A 14,423-nucleotide genomic window follows, 5' to 3' on the forward strand; every position below is an offset into this window, starting at 1 on the left:
AACGACCCTCCACCTCGGCTTCGGTAGAAGGTTCTATGTCACCCACGGCCTCATCGTGAGAGGCAGGGGCGTCTAAGGCTTCGGGGACAGTTGGAGTCCCCTCACCTTCTTCGCCGGCCGGATCAGCTGGAGCCAAGCCCCGCTCGGCGACCTCTTTGTTCTTCACCGCCTCGATCTGAGCAGCTTTCAATTTGAGCTTTTCGGTTGCCTTGGCACGCCACATGACTTCAGCTGCAGAAGTAAAAAATAAATCAGTTAGAACAAAACAAATGGGAGGATAAGGGAACTTACTCATGCTGCAGGGCAGATCGGCCGGGGTAGAAGACAAGCCAAATATGTACATTACTCCCGGGAGAAGTAGCTTGTTGATATGATATCGTTGGCCGACCAGCCGTTCGGCTGCCTGAAGGTAGGCCGCGTCACCTCTAAATTTGCCGAGCTCCGGTTGCGCCGGCATCGCCGTCTGCCACTTGGTACGAAAAGTTGGCCGCTCGGGAAAATGTATATAGAAAAAATGCTCCTTCCAATGTTTGTTGGAGATCGGCATATTATCAAAAAGAACGAAGCATATCCTAGACTGGAAAACAAAGGTGCCCCACTCGGCTTGCTTGGGATAAAAAAAGTAGTGGAAAATTTTTGGGTCTAAGGGGATGCCATTCAGTTTGAACAAAACTATCACTCCGCTCAGCAGCCTAATAGAATTGGGAACTACCTGGCCGAGCGGAATGCGAAAATAATTGCAAACTTGTAAGAAAAATTGGTGGGGTGGAAAACGCAGTCCTACCAGAAATTGGTCTCGGAAGAAAAGAACTGTGCCGGACGGCGGTTCATGAGGCCGATCGGCCGGTGTGGCTAACACTATTTGATGGTCGGTCGGCAGGTCATAGGTTCGAGTAAGGCGCAAGGCGTCCTCCTCGTCGAACCGGCTTTCCATGGTCGAATACCAAAGACCCGGAGCACCGCCGGTCGACTGCGAAGTACTGGTCATGATCGAAAGACAAGAATGCGAGACAAAAGGGGAGGTTCAAGCGAGGAATGGATGGAAACCGACTGAAGGAGACGATTAACAGAAAGAAGAAAACGTTGGGAGCGAGAAAAAAGGTCTTACGAGCAAGGAAGACGGTCTGAAGACGCTGTAGGGCCGCTGAAAAGCCGAAACGCAGGGTAGCCGGCGAAAGGAGGAGCAGCGGGATGTCTGGAAACGAGGAGGTCGAAGTGCGGCGAAGAGCAAGGGTCGGGAGCTTTATATGGGCGGCCGCCATCAATTTCCACCGTCCGATGCAGGTCACCGATATCAAGGTCGTCATCCAGCCGTTCATTTCAAACCGCGGCTGTCCCATCGGAAGTGACGCCACCGCCATACGCTGACAAACGCACGATCGCCACGTGTCAGCGGGATATTGGCCGCATTTAATGAGCTCCCCTTACCGTGCGTAGCGCACGTGATGGATAGTAGGGGAGAGCATCGGACATGGATTCCAAGAAAACACAAGGCACGGACAAGATGCCGCCGAGCGGACGAGCATCCTTATGCCTGGCCGAGCGGCCCAATGCAGCGATCATTGCTCAGTCAGATCGGCAGTCCAGTCAGTCGGATTTCGCCTCCTTCGACTAGACTCGAGGGGAAGGCAAGTGATCCGGTGGTAAGAGCCTGGGACCCCCTAACGAGGGGTCAACGCTACGTGGAGGTCAAATGGCCAAGTAGCCCGCCGGAGAAGGGTGAGCCGACCGGACTGGGAAGAAATGGATAAGACCGATCGGCCGACCAAGGGACATTCGGTAATAAAAGGCGCCCCGACCGGGTAGGGGTTCCGACGCTCTGTCGAAACAGTAGTTAAGAGCCGAGCGGAAGAACCAGGAGAAAATGACACTGCTAACAGTCTCTACATAGCGCCTACTGGAAATTTCCCCAGCACACCAATGTCAACGGCAGGCCGGGCGCGAGGTGAGTGCCGTCCGGCCAGCGCGTAAAAGGAGGAGGGGTCGGCCGGACGGACTCCCTGTCCAACCGGTCGGACGCCTCGGATTATGAGCAATAAAGAAGGGGGAACATCTTCTGACAGCCGTCAAGTCATATGGCTAGGTCATACTCCTAGTCTGACAACGGGGTGTCCTGTTGTCCCATCGAAGGCGCAATGTGACTGTTGCAGTATGGCGTCAGGTAAGCTCTCTGACAGGTGCATACCGGGGTATGAGCTGCAGACACGTATGCACCTCAGTGGACGTGCATTAGTTTTTCACCGCTCTATATAAAGAACCTCTTACTTCGCCGGAGGTACGCACGCTACGAGTTTTGGAGCCCCTTTCTCTCTATTGAGCTTTGTCTGACTTGAGCGTCGGAGGGTCGCCGCCGGGAATCCCTTCCCAGCCCGATTTCTGTCCAGGATCGCCGGAGCTTCGGAGGCCTGCGCCATCGACTAGGAAAGCGCCACGTGCCCAGCGTCCTTTGGTTCGGCGATTCGGACATGATCAATGTTTAAGTATGTTAAGTATGGAGCTTGATCTAGGGAAGTCCTAGTTGTAGGTTAGGCAAGGGAAGTCCTATTTGTAGACTAGGCAAGGAAAATCTCGGTAGATCGTGGAAATCATGTGGATAGGTCTGAAGGACCTGATCCCTGGGCAGCCGAATACTGAGGCAAGGGAAATCTCGGTGTATCGTGGAAGACAGGTGGATAGGTTTGGAGGACTTGATCCCTGGGTAGCCGAATACTGAGTCTTAGTGAGTAAAGCCAAGTGGTGAAAAACCTAGGGGGAGATAACCTTAGGTAAGGAGAAGTCTTGGAGGAGTGAACTCCAAGCAAGGTTTAGGTTTACCATTGTTTTCTGCATTATTATTGTTGTTGGCTAATATAGTATTGCAGGAAATGTCTTAGTGGATCAGGCGATCAGACACTGAGCAGGCAAAGTCCAAACATGTCTGGAGGATCATGTTTGGCAGGTAAGTTAAGGTAAACAACTGGAGGAGCGACAGTGATGTCGGGTTCCTGAAAGGAACAACCTAAGGTCGCTGATCCAACTGAAGAAACCGGAAAGGTTTCCAAGTTGAGATCAAGACAGTTCTACTTTCTAATATTACTCATGCATTATATATTACTGTGCTAACCTTTGTATTGCAGAGATACTTTGTTTAACTCTGTGTTGTAGGTTCGGCCGGATCGGTCAACCGAATGCAGGGATCGGTCGACCGAACCATGATGACTCAGCACAGGCCAGTTCATCAGCATCGATCAGAAGCAAAAGGAAAAAAACTACTTTCTATCCGCTTCTTCCAATATGGGAAATCATCCCTATTGAATAGCAGCAAACGAATGATATTGTATCCTTCGTTTTGAGCCATTTATCACTGGAATAGAGAACTAAAAGGAGGTACCAAGACTTAGTCTTTGATTAGCAGAGTTTGAGGAGAAAAATAATATCGAAGAACTCGAATGGTGTCGAGTTGAAACCGAACTAGAAATAATTATCTGAAGAGGTAAATTTTATCAATTCAAATAAGATACGAAACGACCAAAAGGAAAAAAATGATTCCCCGGCTTGATTGGAGGTTGCACTAATTCAAAGCAGAACTTACTCTGATATCACTTGTTGAATCGAGACGCGCGTGAGAGGGGGGGGTGAATCACGTGGTTTTAAAAACTTTTATTTTCATTTTGAAATCAAAGTATACACAGCGGAACAACAAGGAAAAAAATAAAAATAAGTAAAAGGATAGATTCGATTTTACTTGGTTCGGAGCCTTCGGTGACTCCTATTCCAAAACTCAAATCCCGTGGACCTATCGACGGGTAATCCACTAAGAATCTCCTTCGAGACCACCGGAAAAGAGAATCAAGTACACGAGAATTAAAAGAGTATAATAAGCTACACTTTCTATTTGCAGAAACTAAGTACAGTGATTAAATTATCGTTACCAAACACTCTTGTAGATGGTTAGCTTGAGCTCGATGTTTGGATGACTTCTTGACGGCAGTCGGGTGTAGTAGAGTCGTAGCAGGGCAGCAGCAGCAAGCCGAAGCAATTAAAAAGTCGAACAAGCGCATAAAAGCTCGTATGGAAGTTGTTCTTGAAGCTTTGCTTGAAGTGTCCTTATAAAGAGTGTGGAAGACGTCTTCCATAGTGTTAAAGGCGCCTCCAACATGAGAAATCTGATCCCGAATAGCTCGGTCCTTATCTGTAACGAAATCTGAATTTTATCGTGCAGAATGCACTTTCCATAGCTTTGAATGTGTCTTCTATGAACAGTGCAAAGGCGTCTTCCATACCATGGAAGGTGCCTCGAGAACTGTTCATCCGAGGCCTTTTGTGCTCCTTTTACCCTGTAAAATATGTTAATCCAACAATACTAAGTATATCCTGCAAAACAAAGTTTAGCATAATTATAGTAAGAAGTAGTAATTAGATTATGTCTCTCCGAAACCAAGATCTAGTCAGGGTCTCAATTTAGGTTTTCGAAATAAACTTAAATTGGACTGACACCTACTGTCTCTTCGAAAGGAGATACGTCCTCACATAGTCACTCTCCTACAGTGACTTACCTTTATTTACCAATTTGTAATCTATCGACTAGCCTCTTGACCCACCAGATCTTCATACCAGTTGTCAGATCCACAGATTCAACTTGACTTCTGCCAGTTATCAAGCCCCGCGGACCCAGTTGGACTTCCCACCAAATATCAGGTTGACCCTTTGACTTATCTGGGGTTCGTACCAACTATCGGGTCCTTAGATCTAGTTGAGTTTCATCCTAGTATCAGATCTTCTAGATACGTCAATCTCTGTATGCTCAATAAATATATTAAATTATAAAAAAATATCTAATTTAACTCATTTATTATTCATTAAAATTTGAGTGAGACTCATGTACAAATTAGACTAACAACATCAACACCAAAAACACAATAATGTCTAATCCCACGCTTATTAGGTGCCTGGCCTAAGAAATATAGTGTTGAGCAGGGCACATTCAACCAATAATTGGCCTTGCAAGCTCATGTTAATTTCAAAGTCATAATTGCATGTAAACAGTATATTTTTTTACAAAAATAGAAAATAATATTAAGCTTTTCAGTAACGAAAAGTATATAAACTAAATAATAACTAGGCAAAGGGCAGCGCTAACAATGTATGGTCATCCAGATAATAATAATTTCATTGCAGTCCCTTTGCAATTAAAGGTTGCTAGTATGAAAGCTTAAAAACGTGGAGATGGATCTATAAACACCACAAGTTAGAGAGCAGAAAATATTCAAACTACAAGTTTGCCAGTTATATCCATCTATGAAACTACAGTCTCAAGCAATTGCATCTAACAAGTCATTACCAAATATTATTGTCGAGAAGCTTTTTCCTGAGTTCCAACGATCTCTATGTGAATTTACTTCTCGTCAACATTTGAAAATGCATGCCATTTTCTATTATTATTATATACCCCACTAATACGCATAATCTCTGCTCTTCACAGTGATTTATTTCTCTTTTACATTTAATTGCTTGGTTAGAAGCAATAAAAAAGTGTATTGAGGTATTAAAAGAATCTCGACTCAAACTATCATATAGAAAGGCAAACCTCCTTCACAAGAAAATTTATGGAACCACCAACATCAAGGTGTACATTATTATAAGTGGAAATTACTGCCAAAGAGTCGTAATACAAAGATGGCAATTCTTTAAGAAGACTTTTATTTCTAAAACCGGTTGCAACTGATACACAAACAAGAAAAATCAATTAGGTAGTAGTTGCAACAAAATCAAATCTAAGTACACATGAACATTAGCTTCAGGGGATGACTCATTTTTTCATCTAGCAGTTGCATGTAGATTGTTCATAAAAGCAAGCTACACAATGATTCACTTTTGACAGAAAAAAGGTAATTAGAGGATGAATTATAAGAAACATAATTTGTAAAGTTTTCTTCCTGTCAGACACTGAAAATTGAAATTGCAAGAGAAGATAAAACACTTCAGTTACGCATGACGAATCGATTGCAATGGATCTGATTTATCTTGTCTGCTTCTCTTTACATATCACTGACATTACCAGCAGAGGCTTTACAAATAAATGCAAAATTTCTAATGCTATATGAAATGTGAATAAAAGTTGACATTCCTTTCACATTCAACTCCCCAGAAGATGTATGTTTTTCTTCAAGAACCGTCTCAAATGAAAAGTGAGGACTGCAGTAGTTCTAGGAGGTATTTGAGTACCTGTTGGGGCGGTTGATCTTGATGGTATCATAGAATAAATTGTGTTCATGCTTCTCCTCAGATTCCACTAAACCTTTGGAAGGTGATAGCTATTAGGAAGGATGGGGCAGGAGAAGTACATACCAAACAGAAACAACATTAAAGGATGAAGCCTAAAGCAGGAAGAGTACAAATGTATATACATGAGTAGTTCGTAATCGACTACCTCAGCACACCCGGCATAATAAAGACCTTTCTCTATGGCAAACTCAAGCATACCCTACTCTTTTTGAGAGAGTAATAAATGATCATTTTTTTCTTCAAAGTAATACAATCTCAGCACATACAAAAGCTCACCTCACTTTGCTTAAAGCATATTAATGTTTGACAGAGAATAGGCTTTCTTTTAATAGTCTGGATACATTTTGTAGTGCTATCATCACATGCGACAACAAGAGGAAGATGGTTAGCAGTTAGCACCACATGCTGCCTTTTGCTCTTGTAACAGGGAAAAAGCTTCACCTTTACTCAACTCCTGTAGGGCTGGAAGAAGAAAACAGGAGTGTGTTAAAGTGATGTGCTTGCAATCTGGAGAAATGGATGCTTTTAATTCCTATTGTGTGGATGTTTTCTGCTATTATTACTACACTTTTAGTTGTACTAATTTTACAATGCTAAGCATTTGCTAATGTTCTTTGCTACCACCATTCTTGACAAAGTAATCAGTGACTCTTAATTCATTGACATTAAACAATTATTTCCACAATTAGAAAAGCTTTCTTACTATAGATAAAGAATTCTTAATTAGTCGCTTTAACAATTTGCATTGACTAGTGATCTAAAGTTAAGTGATTAAATATACAAAGATAACTATAATACAAAGGTGTGCAAGAAGTTTAGCGAGTTTGGTAATTTCTACTTTTCCACATTAGAATTAGTCCTAAATAAAACCTCAAGTTAGATGGTTATAAGAAACTGGACAAAAAGCACCTTGATAATCCAAACCAGTTAAATAGTGCAAAAGACAGAAAATTTACAGTAGGCTGTAGAACGGGTGAATACAAAGAGAATGTGATTGGGGTGGGGGACGAGGGGATAAACATGTCAAAGAGGAGTCCAACCCTTGGACAATTGTGATGATAACATGCCAAATTAGTCTATGTTTGATAGTTAGTATAATAGCATTTTTAATAGAGACAATTGTATTTTGATTAGAACTATCCATAAAGAAATATAAACCAGGTCGGTTTGAATGAAAACTATCCTAGCTTGAACCACGTAGAGGCTATGGCCATAACTACATACCACTTAATAAATGTGATGGTTGCAAGAATCCTCCAAAGTCATTTGAAGAAAGCAAGCACCAATTAGAAAGTTCAGTGCGCTTGAGTATCATATGCAGACTTTTGTTTATGGTTTAGATAATCTAGTTCAATTTTTCAAATGTTATCAAGTGATGTCATACTTTTAAGTTCTATCTACAAAAATATAAAAAATACTTTTCAAATGTACAAATAATTGGAAACATTGGAAGGAACAAATTATAATCTCCCAACAATATAACAAAAAAAATTAACAACCATGTATAAAGAAGTGATTTCATATATCTCACTGAGACAATGTGAACTACTTATCAACTATAGGGAAACAAGTGTAGGAACATATAATCTCCTAATAATATAGTCACTTTTAACAATAGCAACAGACTAATCATCTAACATTCGTGTTCAAACTCAGTTTGAGAGTTGATTGCAAACAATTTAGATCCATACAAGTAAAAAACAAAATAATTCCGTGAACATAAGTTTGAAAAAAAAAAGCAATGGATTTCAGTTTCTAATTTAAAATTTTAAAAGCATGTTTGATAGATCAAAACAAAGAATTCTTTTTAAAAAATTGAAAATGCACACACGCACAATGATCTAAGTATTTTCATTAACTAACCAGTGTTCTTTTCAATTTCTAGATTTTGATAATGCAACTAATAAATAAATCAATAAATTGCAAGGAAAGGGTTACCCGTGAAAATAAAGGCATCTGTGAATCTAACTTCCCATAATTAATTCCTAATGCTTAAGATGGCTAGCAAATGAAAAAAAAAATATTGCCTAGAGTATAAAAGATAATTTAATTCATTTCAATGTCTTTGGAGAATTTTTATAAATAAGAATTATTTTAAAAAATATATATTACAAGCAGCTCTCAAAAATAAGAGTTGAGAGAAACTATCAAAACTCCTTTTTTATTTTGATGGTTATTTCTAGTTTGAAGGTCAATTTATGCCAACTAAACTTTCTTTGTTTCTTTCACACCCTGTTTGGAATCCTATGGAATTGAATTCCTATGATAATTGGAATTCAATTCCATAGTTTGGAATGAATTTTTGAGATGGATTTGATATGGAATTCAATTCCAATTCCATTCAAAACGTGAATAGTAAATCAGACCTCAAATGGTCAGATTTGGATAGGGATTTACCATGAACAACTAAAATTACTTAATTGCCCTTTTAACTTAAAATCCTTTTTTCCATCTGCCGACTCTCTTGTTTTCTCCTGCCTTTCTCCCGTGCGCCGTTTCTCCTTGTGTCAAAAACTTCTCCTTGCACCGTTTCTCCCGTGCGCCACCTTCTTCATACTGCTGTCTTCAGTGTGCGATCCCTTCTTCCTATTCTCTAATACTTAACTTGATTATTAAATGATTAATTATGAGGATAAAATGGTAAATGTATAAGAATGGAATTCAATTCAAATAGATTCCAAATTAAGGAATTCAATTCAATTCTATTATTCACTAATCCATTCCTAACATAGGAATTGAATTCAATTCCTGCCAGAATTCAATTCCTAATGGAATTCAATTCAATTCCTTCACTTAAGTTGTTTCCAAACAGGGTGTCAGTTTCCACAAAGGCCTTATATCTGTATGGGGAAAAAACAGTAAAGTGGCAACCATTCAACTGCAAATATTTGTGTTTGTGCATGTGTATTGTGTGTGTACAACTACAATCATATGACCAAATGCAAGGAAACATAGAAGTCTGCTAATTTGCATACAGAATGAGGAGGGATAGAATATTACCGCTTGACATTGAGCATTTCCTTGGCCTCTTTTTCTTCCTGCATCAGCTCCTCACTCATGTACTTGCTCAGCAGTTCCTTCTTCTTGTTCTCCACAACCATCCTCTCAATCTCCTTATCATCTGGAAGAGGCACATGCACCACAAACTCCTGTTGCTTGTTCTTCTCTAGCTCCTCCCGCTCTCTCTCCTTCCTCTCCTCCTCCACAACATCCTCGACCTCTTCCATCAGCAATGACACAGCCACAGAGGCATCTGTGGGTTCCACACTTGCGACCTCACCACTCTTGACCATCCTCATAGCCTCACTCTGGATGGCTTTGATGCGCTCGAACTCCTGGATCAATTGATGGCGCATCTCTTCCTGTGAAGTAGCCTCTAGCTTCTCCAAGATGCCGTCCTCATCGTCACGATAGCCGTAGTAACTAGCATCGATGCGCTTATAGATCTCATAGCGGGTGCGGCGCCTCTTGACCTCAGGGGGTTTCTCAAAGAGCTCGCGAACACCAGGAAGCTTTTTGGCAGCACCAAAGTATCGGTATCCGGGGCCACGCCCGCTGGGGTTAGGGACGTCAATGATGTTCCCGTCGAGATCGGTCATCTTGGCAGCGTGCTTGGTGTAGTTGGGGCCGCCGAGGTCGACGATGCGGCGCTCCCAGTGGACGCGCTCGCGGAGGAGCTTGTTGATCTCGTCGTTGAGGTCGCGAAGGCGATGCTCGCCGAGGCCCTCGTTCTGGATCTCGGAGACCTTGATGCCGATCTCGCGAAGGATCTCGGAGCGCCATTTGTGGGCGTCGGCCAGGTCGCGGCACTCGGAAGCCAGGTACGGGCGGCGCTCCTTGGGCTTCCTTTTTTCCTCAGACTTCATGTCCACCCATCGATTCAACATCGACTGCGCCTTCTCCTCGTTGCGAGCCATGGCTGCCTTCTGTCTCCGGCGGAGGTGCAGGAAATCGACTACTAGAAAACAAGAGATGGGACAGCAGCTAGGGATTCTCCTCCGGTGGGAGATGTGTGTTGAGAAAGGCCGGCGGAAACTGATTAAAATCTTACTGGGCGGCGGGACAAGGGAGTTTTTATTTTCTTAGGGTTTGGGACTTGGGAGAGAAGCTTTTGAGGGTGTTTAAGATAGTTATTTTTCTAAGCCAGACGCAGCACAGAAAAGAAAATTGTAAATTATATTAATATTTCCAAATTATACAACGTATTTTTTATAAAATAATAATTTCCCCCGATAAATTCTAATTATTTTGTTATTTTTAAAAATTAAATATTTTTTAAAAAACCATTATTTATAAAAGTTAATGAATTAGATAATATTTAATAAAATTAAATTTTTGACCGCATTAAAATGTGGCTAATGTATTTTTAAATTTAAAATATCTTTTTGTGGTCTGCAATCTGCATGCTCAAAGCCTCACACCAAACGCTCGAACCAAATTAAATTACAACAAATAGATAGAAGTTTTAATTCTTTCATCAAACACTTTTTAATTCTAAAGTGTTTGATGATTAAAAAATCTTATACTCCTATCGAATTGATATTATTATATTCTTAATAATATTCCTTTAATTCATTCAAATTTTTAAAAATTTATGGTATAAAAAAATATTTATGATATAAAAAACTCATATTTGTATCAAATGATAATGATTACACCATAATGTTCCTCAAAATATGTTTTCTTTTTAATATTTTAAACCTTTTACTGTCAATTTTAAACCTTAAAAATTACAATCATTGTATTCCTAACAGCCTCTTAAATTTATCCATTTTTTTTCCTCTGAATTTTGAGTGCAAGATCATCAAATATTGTACCAGCAGAAAAGCACCCTTAAAAGTTTGATATTCAGTTAGAGACAAACTAAAATGAAGTGGATGCTGAAGTACCCGCCTCATTTAATTTCATTTCATTTCATTTGGATAAAAAATAAATAAATAGGCTTTAATGTTAACGATACTTGAAGATTTTAAAATTTACCAACAAATCTTCCTTTTGAGAAAACTAATTGCAAATATTAAGTCAAAGAACCCAAATCAATGAATAAACAAGGCTATGTCTTTTACCCAATAAAGGAGAAAAAGGTTGAGTTGTGAGGAGATCATCACCATCACACTGCAAGCATGTCAAGGGCTGCTACAACTGCACCCGCAACTGCAGCACGGTCGCTGCCTGTCGCGCTTCCACATGATTTCCTCATACATTCCGGCGAGCACGTCGGCGACGAAGCCAGCACCGACACCGACAGCCAAGTCGATGGTGTAATGGCCTCTCGAGGCGAGCAGCCGAATGCTTTGCAACAGATTAAGAGTGTCAAAGACCCATGCCATCTTCTGGCGCCGAGCCCGCCTCATGTCCAACGAGGCAATCACTGCTCCGGCAACATGGCCGGAGAAAAAGAGGAAGAAGGAGACATTGCCAACAGGGAAGTCTGCGCCTGAACCTAGGAACTCCTGCGACATTGAAATAATTAAAACACATGAAGTTACAAGGAAAAAGAAAGCCAAAGCAAACCATAAATTGTTCGAATGCATCTGATTGATGTGTGAGGATCGTTTGATATCAAAATAAAATTCTTTCTCAAATTTTGAAAAAAAAAAAAAAACTTTGACAACATGTTCCGAATCTGATTTGATGCATTCAATACAAAGGCCTAAAACTCTTGTCAAAAGCTAAACTTTGGCTCTAAATTAGCGAGGGTAATTAATGTACCTGAGGCAGTGGAAGCTGGGTGCAGCAACCTAGTATTCCTCTGCAAGGGAACATGAACAGAGCTGCAATGGTTGGGCGTGGCCTTGCCTCCACCAGGAAGGTCCATAGTATGTAGAAAATCTGCATGCCCACGAATACCTGAGACGACAGTGAAATTACCATCTCGAATTGGTCAAGAAGAACATGAAATTGTGATGACTGCAATGGCTGTTCCTAATTAATGGCACAAGAAATCTAAATAGATTGCGGTCCCATTAGGAAAGCGACTGTAGCATTTCGGTTGAGAGCCAGTGGCTCGAGCTGGAAAATTGTGATCTTATTTAGTTTAAGAATTGAATTCATGATATGGAATGGATCCAATGGGATGGCATGAAGTAAAAGAAAGATACAAAATTGGTGATCATTTCAAGAATTTGGAACATGTTCAATAGGATCAGTGGCAGAGGCCCTTCACACGCAAGCATTTTATGATCGGTAATTCTATCGCGCAAGAATCGAGTGGAGGCAGGAACTCACCGTGTTTAGGGCTGCGAGCGCAGTGTTGAGCGCGGGAGCGACGGCGAGCGCATCATGGAGCGGCTTTGTGACGACGAATCCCAAGTCCAGCGGCGGGGAAGCCGATGCGACCATGGGGATGGTGTACTCCACGCCCATGAAGACCAAGAGTAAGAGGGCGAAGACGAGCGGCAAGGGATGGTGCCTCACGGCGTCAGCCACGCCCGAAACAGACCACCCAGCGAAGAACGGACCGTGCGGGGGTAAGATATGAAAAGGCGAGGGCTTTGGCGTCGTCCCTGCTCTTACGCCGACGAGAGATTTGGGAGGTGGTTGATGGAAGTGGTCGGTGACGCCGAGGGCGACCATAGTGGCTGCGGCGGCCGTTCTCCGGTGAACGCGTAGGCGGAGGTGCTCACGTTAGGGCCTCGCGCATGGTGGTGCCATGGTGGCGGTGTGTCTCGGTCAACTCTTGGAGAATCCGTTCGGAGCGTAAGTGGGCGAGGATTCGGAGGAAGACGCGGGATCATGGAGGGAGAAAATCAGCCGCGTGTTTCCGGAACTGAAAAGGCGGAAAGAATTGACCCTTGATTGTTTATTGTTTAAAAATAAATAATCTTAACATAAAGAGCATGATTGATTAGTAGTCGTTCATGATTTACTTCTTTTGTATTAATCTTGGAATGAATTAACAGAGGTGTTGGGATGAGCATATTCATCTTTTACCATCATGATTGGATTGACATCTGTCGTTTGTAAAATTGTGAGTCAGATTGTAGATCGTACTACGATTTAAAGTATAAAATCGTTCTTGAATCGTTTGGAATCTTCTTTTACGATAGGATATGGGATCACTTAGGATCGATAGAATCAGTACCATCTTACATTAATCTTCTTTTACGATCAGATCAGAGCATAATTGTTGGGATCACTTAGAATGATAGAATCAGTACCATCATACACTACAACAATCCTACTCATTTTTCTTCCGTCAAAAAAAAAAAAGAGCCCTGAAGCTAATCATGGATGAACAGGTGATCACAGCGGGGATTACAGTCCGTGCAGTGCTCCACGTTGGAGCTCCCATGATCTACAAATTCCCGCAGCTGCTGCATTGCAGTGATGCCGAGTATGAGACGTTGAAACCCTTCTTCGACAAGCAGGCCGCTGAACTAATGTGGTTTGTGATGGGGATGGGGAGTGGTGATGTTGGTGCTCATGGCGATAGGCCACCTGCTAGTACAATCCTAGTTTTGTCAGAACTGACTCAACTGGACCAACCCCTTTCACCAACTCCCGAATGCCTTCTGGTACTTGCATCGTCTCTTCGTCGTCTACACGCTCTACATCGTTCGCACTAGTATCTCTACCTCATCAAGAAATGGTATAAGAAGACAGTAAACGACGAAGAATAAACTAGATTTTCCAACCTCTCAATAATATTGCCATTTTGCCCAATTTTTAATAGGATTGTATAATTTTATACTCTGATCCCAAATCGATCATGCACATGATCACAATCTACGAACTATGTTAACACCATGGCATAAGAGTAAATACCATGATTTAGACAATATTATTTCTTATATGAATATTTTATCATTCAAACAGATATTTTATATATTCCTCAACATCACATGTATCTATTCAATTTCTTATCCATTCTAATCTTAAAAACAATATGATTCCCGTTTTGATATTTTCCTGGAAGTAGATTAAATATTTAAACGTGTATTAAACAATAACTCACGATCGACAACATCTTATTTATAATTATATATCAAAATAAACTTATTATCTTGTTTTGCAATAATATCTTGCTCGTTTAGCACGGCGCTCGATGGAAGAACCGTTGTCTTCAATTTCGACTGCATTATTCCACAGAATTGAATAAAAGTATGTAAAAGCAGATTAAATTGATTGTCAAGATAGCAGTTATTAATCTTTGCGTG

At 41.3% G+C, this 14,423-nt stretch overlaps 2 protein-coding genes across 3 annotated transcripts; both read right to left on the minus strand.

Moving 5' to 3' along the window:
* Window positions 1-6,025: 6,025 nt before the first annotated feature.
* LOC122016282 (pre-mRNA-splicing factor ISY1 homolog) lies at window positions 6,026-10,394 on the minus strand. Of its 2 annotated transcripts, none has more exons than XM_042573520.1 (2): window positions 9,265-10,394; window positions 6,026-6,277 (listed from the first exon to the last, which is right to left on the minus strand). In XM_042573520.1, the coding sequence occupies exons 1-2, from the start codon at window positions 10,179-10,181 to the stop codon at window positions 6,262-6,264; spliced, it is 933 nt and encodes a 310-aa protein (XP_042429454.1). In that variant the 5' UTR covers window positions 10,182-10,394; the 3' UTR covers window positions 6,026-6,261. The 2 variants fall into 2 exon arrangements, with proteins under 2 accessions (XP_042429454.1, XP_042429453.1); XM_042573519.1 differs by lacking the exon at window positions 6,026-6,277 and adding an exon at window positions 6,470-6,726 and having other exon boundaries at window positions 9,265-10,393.
* An 830-nt stretch (window positions 10,395-11,224) lies between these two features.
* Window positions 11,225-12,975, minus strand: LOC122017259 (phosphatidylcholine:diacylglycerol cholinephosphotransferase 1-like). Its single transcript, XM_042574820.1, has 3 exons — window positions 12,493-12,975; window positions 11,977-12,114; window positions 11,225-11,717 (listed from the first exon to the last, which is right to left on the minus strand). The coding sequence occupies exons 1-3, from the start codon at window positions 12,838-12,840 to the stop codon at window positions 11,391-11,393; spliced, it is 813 nt and encodes a 270-aa protein (XP_042430754.1). The 5' UTR covers window positions 12,841-12,975; the 3' UTR covers window positions 11,225-11,390.
* Between the last annotated feature and the right edge of the window lie 1,448 nt (window positions 12,976-14,423).

The sequence above is a fragment of the Zingiber officinale genome, chromosome 8B, assembly GCF_018446385.1.
Source record: "Zingiber officinale cultivar Zhangliang chromosome 8B, Zo_v1.1, whole genome shotgun sequence".
Lineage (NCBI taxonomy): Eukaryota > Viridiplantae > Streptophyta > Magnoliopsida > Zingiberales > Zingiberaceae > Zingiber > Zingiber officinale.